We start from the raw sequence: 12,367 nt of genomic DNA, 5'->3' as shown, positions 1-12,367 counted from the left end.
CGAATACAGTTTTCAATGTTTTCCTGAAGGATAGGAAGGAAGGTTCAGACCTCATGGAGGTAGGAAGAGAGTTGCATAATGCAGGTGCTAAGGCCTGAAATTATTTACCACCCGTACGGATGGGTTTGATGCATTTACTGAGTATTTTTATTTACTTTTTTGCATTTATTATGCGCACAAAGCCTTGAGGCATCTAGGCGCTAATTACAGAAAGTGCAAGGTGCATTACAGAAAGTGTGAAGAAATTATGTGGTTACATTGTAAACGTAGGTGGAATAGGCATCACCTCATGGTACGGGGGGCTACATCAGGCATACAAAGCCGCATAGAGTCAAAATAGCTAAGTGTGCATAACTGAAAAACCTCACCTCATGGTACAGGGTCTGCATCAAAGATACAGAATAGCATAGAGTCAAAGTTGGTGATTCATAGTCAGGCAGAAACTTGAACATAGCTCAGGCCCAGAGGGAGGGGGTCGGCAAAGCACCATCAACATCGGGATGTACACCAGGAGTACAATGTATGGCAAGGGATCCATGCGGCGGTGCAACAGTGTTGGCAAAAAAGGGGGTGGGGGAGACAGCAAGGCTGGACGGATTGATGGCACGGGGAATAATGCACAGACTTCGAAAACATGGTGACAAGGCACATTAGAGCCTGCGCTGGGACTCTAGGTAGCAAGAGGGGTAACCGCAGGGACTAGTGCTGAGGTAGGGTGGAAAAGTGAGAGCCATGAGTATGAGGATAAAGCGCCGGGCTTTCTAGTGTGAGAGAGACAGGACAGTGCTGTACTCAGGAGTCACGGAGGAGGCCGACACCATGTGGGGGAAAAAAGGGCTGTGGCCCGCACACCGGCCACGGCCGGACAGGCACAGACAGACCTACAGCCTTTCCCAGCGCCCTTCCGAGGTGGAATGAGCCGGCTTCACCTGCCTGCTGTGGGGAGGCAGAGGAAATGGGCTTAGGCCTGCTAATCAGAGCGGATGGCAGGAGGCACTCCTCCCTGCTCGAGGTAAAGTGCTAGATGGTGGAAGATAGCAGCAGCCATCTTAACAATGCATCAGGCTTCGGTCTGGTCTATGATGAAAGCAAGTGCCACAGAGAGCAGCCCCCTCGACTCCTTAATGGTATGGAGCAGGAGACGCAGGCACAGGTGTAAACTGGCCTACAGCCTTTCCCAGCGGAATGAGCTGACTTTGCCTGCCAGCCGTGGGAAGGCCCAGGAACCAGCATAAGATGTTGAAACCCTGAGCGCAGTGCACGGGTTGTTTGTACTACTAGAGCGTTCTTTGAGATACGGTTGCCTCGTATTCAAAGCCATCACACCTACATAGAACCAGGAGGCAAGGCTCTCCAGGCTCCAAACCCCAAAAATGTGCATGGAAAGACCAGAAAACCAGTGTTCTCCTGCTATGTAACTCAGATCTGGAGCAACCTGTCAACCAGCAGCAGGAAATCTCCATCAATCGAATATTATAAAAAATAACAAACTCCTACTTGTCAGACAGTACCTCATTGGCTCTTAAACACTAATACACTTATACCCTCAACTGAACCGGTGGGGGACATTTCTCGCTTCACAGACAGCTGCATTGCTTACAAGTTAGGTCAGTGATATTAAGATTCCCATACACTTATACCAAAGGAAATGGCTCTCTCAGTTTGCAATTAAATATGATACTACCAAAAACAAAATAGCCTTCACGCAAGACTTCCTGAACTCAACAAAGATATGGTGGCATTGTACTAAGAGATGTCACAATGATCCACCCCGACTAACATTAGCCAAAAGTTGAATTGAAGGTGGAACTTTAGGTATTTGTACCTACAAGTCACAGGTACCAACTATTTATACCATATGGATACCAACTTTTCCCACGCCCGCCCATTCCTGTACTTTGTAAACTGAACCTCACACCGCCTACCACTGTCTATCATAGCAACCTTAGAGATGTCCCGCTTTCTCTTTCATTCAGCTGCTTTCTAAAGCAGTGTTGCAATATTGAACACGTCACTATTTTAGAAACACAATCTGAATAAATCACATTTCTTATAAGAAATTAAGTTGTGAAGTTCAATACCACCACTTTTATTATAAACATACCGAAATAGAAGACCTAGCCAATATACACAGGTTGGTATTTACACAGCTATATTGTGAATGATACAAGATACTAACCGCAGCAAAGCAGTAAGCAGCTGAAAGATAAAAAGTGGTTATTAGTGGAAAGTGGCTGTCAAACGTATTCTAGATTTTGTTTTGATCCTTCGACAAGCACGGAGTTCTACAGTCGATTTACGTGGTTGGTGTGGGTCGATGTTGATTGATGCATTAGTAACTTGTGGCTCTCCAAACATTTGTGAAGCCAACCACTTGGGTATACCATACATCATTACCGAGCACCACCTCTCGCACCCAAAATGATCCATTAAACCAGCGTGGCAGTGGTACCGTAACAGCATAAGCAGGTTCCAGCAGCAACGCCTCTGGTGCAAAAGGTATCTGAATAAGCAACGGGCTTCATTTTCTGGTGCAGTTGATTTAGCTCACGCCCAAAAGAAGTGGTTCATTGCCCAAACCTTGATCACATTGAGGACTATTCACGAACCACAATGCCGAGGTACTTTGTAACAAGTCTCCAGAGTGTGAGGAACAGTGCCCGTAGAGAGTAGCAGTCTCTCTGTATCCTTTCATCCCAGCTACAGATGTCATCAGTTGTCGGATGTGGTGTTGGTCTTGCTTTTTCTCCCAGGTAGTGGGAAGGAAGATTTGCTCTGAGATTGGGCCAGCTTACTGGTCAGGAATGTGAATGGCTCAATCAGGGTCTTTCGCTCCGTCACCGTGACTTCCCACAGTCTTACTTTCTCAAACCTTGCCCACTGCTGCACCATTTCAGGGTCTACTTGTCGTTGCTCGACGAGGTCAGTTTTGTTCCCCAAGATCACTATGCTCACCTACACGAGAGGGGAAAACGCAATACAGTGTCATTCCAATTTGGGACACCATTACATTAGGTCACATTTGAAAGCAATGCAGACTATCATATTTCTATACAGAAAAGACACTGTTCTGTGAGTAAACCTTCAAAACCAAACCCAATCTTAAACATCTATTATCATTGAGACCACCTTTTTGGAGATGGTGTAGGATTCATGGTAGTGGTTTTCAAACGTTTTCATGCGAAACCCCCTATGATTAAAAATATTTTATGACGGGACTACCCAAACACCATATCCGCTTATCTTTCCTATAAGAGGCAGTCCCCGTCCTCCATTTTCAAACATCATCACAGCCACCCCTCCTGTACATCCTACAGGCCACCCTCTAGAGGGGCCGGCCAGTCAGTTTGAAGAACAAAGATTTATGGTAACCTGAGAAGAGTGGATAGTGAGAGGTGGAAAGCTCCGTACTTTACCCACGATTTAAGCAAGGTTCTAAATCAGGGGTGTCAATGCAAACACCCTCAGACTAGCCTTCCTCCGTACTTATCTGGCTGCATAATACTTATCTACTAACTAAGGTAAGACAATCCTTTACGCACAGGATGATTTGGGAAGAGTGTCAAAATTAGCAGTTCGCATTGCATCTGGGCTCTTAACGTAAATTGGCTCAGTTGAAATGAACCAAGACTACACATTTCAGAATGCAAGGGTCATTAAATGAAAGAAATACACAAAAGGGGACCTTAAAGTAGGTTCTTACACCCTGTACGTATGCCGAACGTATTATCAAACAAACCAAGTACAGGCAAGGTTTACTGGATAGAGTGGATATGTTGCTACTTCATAACCTATTAGGCTCTCCAACCATATCTAGCTCTCCCCTCCGAGCTGTTACTTTTCCTAGACCTCAGTGGTGTACTGCCTATTTAGGATGAGGGGACAGAGAGAGGCTGACCGTATTTTAAACTACAAGGTTAAAAAATCAAGGACATACAGATGAGGATGTCGAGAGTTCTAGCAGGAAGAAAATATTATTTTAATATTCCTGTTCTAATGAAAAAAGTAATACAATTATAAAACTGTAGACAAACAGTACACATAATGTTAACACAGGGTTTCCGATTAGTAATTGGATATCCCTTATTATCACTGGGGCCAAAATAAGAAGGTGAGTGCAGGGAATGCAAACCTTTCCCCTACGCCCCAAAAGAAACTACACCACAAGATACCAATCATAGAAGGCACAAAGGGAGCTCCACCATGGGGAGAACCAAGCAAAGGAGGATGTGTGACAGACACAGTAGAGACATTAAAGTTAAGGTTGATGTGTGTGGAAGCAGGCAGTGTTCAGGGTGAGGAGGGGCTGTAAAAAAAGATCACAACATGGGATTTACACCAGTCAGTGTTCAGAATTTCTAGATTGGCGACGACAGTCACCCCGGTGCCAATGCACAATAATACATTAATATTACTTCTCTTAATGTAGTATTCCTTCTGCCTCCAAGTGCAGTAATAGTAGGCGATCGCCAAGCTGAAGCTTAATCATCCAGCACTTTAGCTGCAACAGTTTCAATGACGTGCTTCAGAACCAAAGTTGAACAGAGAGCATTTCTCCAGCAACATAGCGTACCAGGGCTCAAACAGCTAATAAGCTCACTATTACCTCAATATCTCAAGCATCCAGTGCTTAGATGCTACACATGGATCCATTTGTTCTGTTAAATGCTTCAGCTGGTCGCATTATCAAACGGTACGACACAAACACGTCATATTTTGAATACTATAGGTAGTAAATATATGCATGACTTCATGAGCATCAAGTGAGTTAGCCAGATAGCTTAGAATGAGATTCCTAGCCCTGAGGCAATGAGAGGGATAATGCTGGGTGCCATCAGATTCACTATTGCATTATTCATCATAGAGAGTCTAGATGTCAAAAGATTTGGTGATGAAAGCCTTCACTATCCATGCACTCACAGCTGCGTCAGAATAATCAGATGCCTGGGTTATGTGATGAATCAGTGATGATTCCTCCCAGAAACCTGGCCTGGGACCCTTCTCATGTGGGCAGGGAAGGGCAGACGCTTCCGGATCCCGACCCCAAGGCTGGTGTACTGGGGGAGGATCACAAGGCGGCGGGGTGGGCGGGAGAACTTTCCCCATAACTTCAAACTTTTAATGGCTATTTGTACAACATTAGAAGTCAGACAGTCTAACCTTGTTGCTGAGGGCTACAAGTCCCATAATCCTATAAATACTGGGACAAGGAAGAGGGCTGAAGAGTTATGCTGTAGTATTAGTCAGGCAATTAAGCCCGATAGCCCACACCTGAGGGAAGCAGAGTGGCTAAAAAAGGCCCCCTCAGGTGCAGGCAATTGGAAGGAGCTGGAACTGTGGCTGGAGTGAATGCAGTAGTAACAGAGGTAGAACGAAGAAGGCACCGTGTTGGTAATCCAGGCAGAAGTAGGAGAGCTAAATGGACGTTGGGACTCTGATGCAGCAGATTTCAACTGCCTGTCCTGTGAGGGTCCTGTTACCCTCAACTCTGGTGTGCAGAGGCTGCGCAGCGGAAGGTGTGCAGGAAGGCTGTCTTTCCCCATGTGCGCCTAATTGCAGAGATTGCGCAGCAGGAAGTGTGTCGGAGACCGTGGTGAGGAGTTGCTGTGAACCTGTGGTTCTCAGGAGCAAGAGGAGCTCCTTAATTAAGTGGCCGGACTGGAGATGCCTTCAACAAGGAATGGTGTGGGTCCCAAGTGAAGCCAGACATTGTACAAGTCATGCAACATACAGAGAAGGGAACGCAGAAGCCGGTGAGTCAAACCTGGCATTCTTATTCAAAGGGCGACCGCTGCCGGTAACAATATCCAGCTAAATAATCACTTGCGTAAGTGCAGAAGTGATGAGAAGTTGTTCATGGAGTCTTAACAAAGGGACACTTGAATTGTAGCGCCTGCGTGTGATCGGGTTTTCCCTCTTTCACTTGCATGAAGAGCAAATGCTATGAAAAGCAATTGTTAAACTTACATCTTTGTAAAGCACACAAAGAAGTGGTCGTATGTGTGAAATTACGATTCTGACAGGAAAAGTGATCTCTGAATCAATATTAATGCAGTAAACAATTGCTAACATAGAGAAGTTAAGTGTTTAAGCATTGTATTTGGAGTTGAAGACAGGAGGCATTGGACAAGGCAAGAGTGAATCAGGTATTTCCCCATTAAGACTAAAAGTAGCCTTTCCCAGAGAACCGTCTAAACAGCACTGTGAGCCAAATGGAACATCAGCATTGCATAAAATACATGTGTGCAGGCATTACCTGTAGCAAAGAGTGGCAAAAAAGCTTCTGGGTAATTGTTCTGACTAACAGTAAGCAGAGAGACAAAGGCAAGTTTGGGAGAGGGAAACTTTACTAATAAACATTCTTTGAAGTTGATACAAGCTACATTGCCAAAGATCGCAAGAGGAAGAGAGAAGTGTGTTCATAAGGCACTTCTAGGTTGTTATTGTTGCAGACCGATAAGAGTGGCAAATAGGCTGCCCTCTGTCCTAAGGAAGCTGTGGTGGTAACACAAAGTACTGAAATGGTGGTGGTGCATTTGGTTGCCAGTAGATGTGAGACTTCAGTAGCACACATGAAGGTTTAACACTATGAGGAGTAGACCCTCATGGTACATTCTTGTAGAAGTTGAAGTGGAAGTACAAGTGCTGTGAAGTCATCCTGACAAAGATACCTACATTGACTATTAATCTTGTAAAGAGAGACGTACCAACTGTTAACCAAAAACTCTGTTTTCAAGAACATTAACAGTAGTTGCATTTCCTTTGAATTGTGGAAATTCTTCTTTAACAACTCCAGGTTGTGGCAAAGCATAGTGGCCTGGAATGACATGAATGCTATTTTGGTGAAGTGGAAAGTCTTATCACCAAGAGGACAAACTTTTCTATCATTGGAACTTTGGTTAACAAAACCTTACTTTGACATTGAAGACATCAAGAACTGAACTAAGACCATTTCATACATGGATTTCCTTGTTTCTTTTTATTGAGCACTGCAGTTGAGTCTTCCTTGAATCCTGGGGAAGGGAGCTCACCCAGGTTAGTAAGAGAATATCAAAAGAGACTGTTGTTGATGTTATCTGAATTGCCATATAGTTTTCTTTTGCATATTTGATGTATAAGTGTGAGGGACAGACATCCTGTGTTCGAGGGTTTCCCTTACGTTTTGATAGGCAGGGAGATCCCAGGGATAGTGAGGCATTTGATATCAATTTGATAATAAAATGCCATATTTTTAACAATCATCCAATAGTTGTCTGCCTCACATTGCTGACCCCTCACATGTGGTGTCAGGAGTCGGATCGGACTCAATTGATATAAATTGGGGAACCCTCAAGTTTGAAAAACGTACCAAAAGAGTTTCAACCCCCACTATAGCTACTGAAAATTCTATTGGGTTTGATATTTATAACAGTAGTGGAGAGTTTATTCAAGCAGTGGAAAGAGCTTTGATCCCCACAGATTTGATCCCGATTACCCCCAAGGGTACCTATGACCGCCCTGCCTCTAAGTGAGGCCTGGCCAGGCGATATAGACTAGACGTGTTTGGAGGGGTGATTGACTCCAACTATAGACAAGATGTTAAAATGTTAATGCAAAATAATGAAAGACGGCATACCAAATCAAGTCTGGGCAAAGAATAGCACAGGTGATATTGGCACGTGCTCCTTTTGTTCTTAAAGCCTGAAGAAGTCAAGAATTGTGAACAAACTGGAAGAGGAACTCAAGGGCTTGGACAGGCCAATTAAACCACACATTCCAGTGCATATAGATAAGGAAGAAGAAGTTATTCCTGACTTAGCTTTTTCCCAGCATAATGATCCTTTGCTAGCAGAACCTTTTAGTCGGGTAACAAGTGAGGAAGAAGGTAGAAAGAAAGGTGGTCCATTTTCTTTCACCAAAACAATGTGTTACTGTATAGAGGGGATATGGATCCCCTCTGGTAAACCCAGAACTCAGATTGCGATACATAGGAGTCATAAAGACATTGTAATGGATATGGCTCATGCTTATTTGGCTAAGGGACATTAGGGTATAACAAAGACCCAAGCACAAATTGTAAACAGATTTTATTGGCCTAGCATTTATGCCAATAGCAAAAGTTCATAGGCACCTGTGAGCTTTGTCAAAAGACAAGTACTAAAATGCAGCCACCTGCTCCTTTAAAACCTTTGATGTTCCCTTTTCTCGAATTGGGCTGGACATAGTAGGACCATTAGACATTGAAACTGGGTAATAAATATATCCTGGTTATTTTAGATTATGCAACCACGTATCCCGAAGACTTCCATTTAAGTAATAATAATTCCCAGCAAATTTTGAAGCATTTATTACCATTCTTCTCCGGGAATGCGTCCTCAAAAGAAATTCTAACTGACCAAGGTTTTACTTTTATGAGTAAACTCAGCGCTGAAGTAAAAGATAATCTTCAGGTTAAAACACCCCAAGAACCGCGGTTTATCATCGCCAGACTGATGGGTTAGTTGAAAGTTTCAACCAACCTTTGAATGCCATTCTAAAGAAATGGGTTGAAGCAGACAGAAAAAATTGGAATGTCATGATACCTTGGGCCCTGTTCGCCATCAGGAAACCTCCCCAGTCATCCACTGTAGTATCTCCCTTTGAGTTGTTATATGGCGAAGAACCCCGAGATGCGTTAGACATGTTGCGGGAAACCTGGGAAGAGAGGTAAAGAGCCACTATTCCCTTATCTCCAACAGCCCAAATGTGGAAAGAACAAATTGCAGCTGTGAGGAAATTAATCAGCTTAATATGGTTAAAACTCAAGACATCAAAAGGAACATTATGACAGGAAACAGTGATAAGATCCTTCTCCATGTGGCAGAGAGTGTTGGTCCTTCTTCCCTCATCAGATAATTAGATGCTATCTAGGTGGCATGGACCATATGAAGTGCTTGAACAGCTGGGTCCCTATAATTATAAAATATCACAGCCTGATCGAAAAAATAAAAAAACAAATCTTTCGCCAACAGCCTACGCGATTCACTAGCAGCCATTTTAGTTGACCATCCTGCACTCGTTCCTACTGGGAGACTATAACATCTGGTTCAACCTCCCCAACAAATCCATGACTCTAGCCCAAATCAACAGCCTAGAGGCACTCAACTTCAGGACCCACGCATACTGCTAGCCACACCCTCAATGCCATTTTCAGCTCTTCCAACCTCATCGCCACGTCCACCCCAACCCCTAATCTGGACAGACCACTCCGCCATACCTTTCTCTCTCCTCACACTGCTCCACCCCAAAGCCATCCTCTACCCCTACATTTCAGTTCCAGTGCTGGACAAGGTCATGGTATTACCGGACATGGCCGAGGCACTGCTAAGGGCCATCCCTTCACTCCTGACCACAGCTAGACCCTTACTCATAGAGCTCTTCAACTCCTGGCTAAACTACTCCCCAATTCCCCTAACCCCTTCAAGTCCACTCCCTCCCACAAAGGACCTACCCCGAAATGGTTCACCCCCACCTAAAGACTCTAAAAACCCATAACTGCTCTCTTGAGCGCAAATGGCAAGCTTCCTGAACCCCGCAAAGTAAAACAGCAGTCGCCCACCACCACAGAAATTACAAATCAGAGATCCGAAAAGTCCAAAAAAGCCTATTACAATAAAAGGATCCTGAACTGCCACAGTGGCAGCAAAGAGCTCCACAGGATCATCATAGAATTACTGAACATGCCCTGGACCGCAGACCTGACTGCCTCCTAACAAATGCTGTACAACTCCCTGCCTGAACACTTCCACAAATCAGCATTAGACAGGACGGCCATCCTCAACACCAAACTCTCCATCCTGTCCACCCACCCTACACCTGCTCTTCCAGATCCAACCATCAACCCCTTCTGCCCACCGCCGAGAACCCTTCTTTCTACCCTATCTCAAGCGAGGAGTTTGTGAAACTACTATTAGTCAGCCGACCCTCCGCCTCCCCCCCCCCCCTTCGACCGGTCACCCGCTCCTCGCCTCAAATAAATCTTCACGCCGACCTGTGCAGGAGAATTGACAAGGTCCACTCTTAACAACTCCCTCACCTCTGGCAACGTCCCAGAATCCTTCAAAACTGTGCATGTCACACCTCTGCTTTAAAAAGCTTCCCTCAACCCTCTCCTACCGATCAACTACAAGTCAATCTCCAACACCCAATTCCTGGCAAAACACATCAACCGCGCTGCATACTCGCAGCTCAATGCTTTCCTGGAATCTAACAATCTCCTAGACCTCGCGCAATCAGACTTCCATCTGCACCACAGAACAGAAACCATGCTGATATCTCTCTGGGATTACTTCAAAGTCACAGGGGAATCAGAAGGATTTGCAGCACATTCTTCTTGACCTATCAGCAGCATTTGACACCATTAACCACGTGATCCCCTTTGACAGACTGCACTCTTTAGGAATACGAGATTCAGCACTCACCTGGATCACCTCATTCCTCACTAATAGACAGCAAATCACCCATCTCCCCCCTTTTCTCTCCTCTGCACGCCCAGTAAACACTGGAGTGCTCCAAGGCACCTGCCTCTCTCCCCTTGTCTTGAACTTTTACTTGACCCCCCTGCCCAGAATCATCCGCTCACACAGCCTCACCTGCTATAACTATACATATGGCACACAAAACATATTGAGAATTCCTCATCGACCACCTACCCTCGCACTGACCTAGCAGCAGGTTGCACAGATAATGACCACTGGATGACGGCTAACCATCTCCTTCTGAACCCAGGTAAAACAGATCATGTTATGCAGCAAAACTGCTCAATTTCCCCAACCGACTCCCTGGCCGCCCTCGGCCGGCCTCCTCCCCACCCCCAGACCACCACCACTGTTAGAAACATCAGCGGCACAATGGAATCGCACCAAACTCTGTATCAAAATCCTGCAATTTCCAACTTAGGCTCCTGAAATGCATCTTCCCTTACTTCACCTACCCCCAACAGACTGGCTGCAATTATGTCCATTGTCATGTCCAGACTTGACTATGCAAACTCACTCTATCTGGGTGCACTGTGTAAATCAGAGCCCCTAAAGACAGCACAGTCCTTTATCTGGTATTTGCCAATAAAGAGGTGACAAAGAGGATGTGGTATGCAAAATGCAAGGTAACTCAGTTTTTATTAAAATTCAAAGCTGGAGGAAAAACAAGACCAACAGACAGGCTCTCACTCAAGGTTCTCCAACGTTTAAACAGAAAACAGCAGTTTATATACTAGAAAGGAGTCACTTCTGATATCATGATCACCAAGTTTCAAAACCCTATCTCTTACTGTTCATTGGCTCTCCTTGCTAAGCTACATATATTTCATACATGTCCCATAAGAATGATTGGATAAATCCCTATCTAAGTAGGTCCCACGCAATAGACATCCCACTAAATGTGCTACATCACAATTATTAAATATCATTGGTTGGCACTAAAACTACTTTGGGGGTGAAAAGGTTACGTTATCGGTTGGAATGAAGAAATATGGATATAGATGAGAGGAACAAGCATGTTGCTCTTTCTTCTTCAAGGAAATGGCCCATGTTATCGCAGCTATTACATCTCTTGCGTTTTCTAAGGCTTCTGTCCTTGCGAGCCTGCCAAATTCCAGCCCTCCCTGTCTTGCACAATAGACACGCCATCTTGCCTTGGCACATTATGAATAACCTGAGTTATGAGTCATTTCACTTTGGCTGCGTTTCAGGTTTTTCTATGTGCATTTATTATTATTTTAGCCACATCTGTGCCTTTTTCATTACGCCTAGCCGGTTGCTGGGACTGAGATCGGTCAGCTACTAGGATATTTCAGGGCAGCTCCTTCCGTCACATGGACTTCAAAACACTGTGCCATGTTCATGAAAAACTCCCCTTCGGTTCCCTCGGCCTTCAATTTCCTTTTCACTAGCTGTCACAGCCACTGCAGATTTTCTCAGAATTAACTGTATTTCTATTAATAGCGAGCTTAGCTATGAAACCTTCTTAACTGCGTGTTTACCGATTCCTGGTGCATGCCTGTCATATGCCATCCCTTCCTATGTCTACGCAGCATCCTTTGTCTACCTGCAATCTTCTGACCTACTTGTGTGATGAGTCCCTCACTGTGTACACGCTTTCCGGTCACCTAATCTATCCTACTTTAAAAGCACACTATTTGTGCAAATGATTTCTTCATGTTAGGAACCGTTTCCTACTTGTGTAGCAGAACAAGCTGTTCTTTATGGCAGCTGCATTTCCAGGAGTGTTTAGAGAGCAATTTCAAATGTGTCCTGCCTCACCTTATATTTTCGTTTCTTAGGAGGCAGGTAGGTGGGCAGAGCTTCAACAGGCACTCCAGTCAATAAATGCCTCTCTACACTACCCCCCG

At 44.7% G+C, this 12,367-nt stretch overlaps 1 protein-coding gene across 2 annotated transcripts in view; it reads right to left on the bottom strand.

Annotated features, from left to right (window-relative positions):
• Positions 1–2,073: 2,073 nt before the first annotated feature.
• The window catches only part of NKIRAS1 (NFKB inhibitor interacting Ras like 1), a 231,405-nt gene continuing 221,111 nt past the window's right edge, over positions 2,074–12,367 (bottom strand). The window contains exon 4 of one of the 2 annotated variants that reach the window (XM_069648860.1): positions 2,074–2,955. In XM_069648860.1, coding sequence (XP_069504961.1) covers positions 2,713–2,955 — 243 coding nt within the window. In that variant the 3' untranslated portion in view covers positions 2,074–2,712. The remainder of the gene's footprint in view (positions 2,956–12,367) is intronic. The other variant, XR_011303416.1, reaches the window with a different exon arrangement.

This window comes from Ambystoma mexicanum, chromosome 2q (genome assembly GCF_040938575.1).
Source record: "Ambystoma mexicanum isolate Mex_15411 chromosome 2q, UKY_AmexF1_1, whole genome shotgun sequence".
Taxonomy (NCBI): Eukaryota; Metazoa; Chordata; class Amphibia; order Caudata; family Ambystomatidae; genus Ambystoma; species Ambystoma mexicanum.
This window is presented reverse-complemented; position numbering and strand designations above follow the sequence as displayed.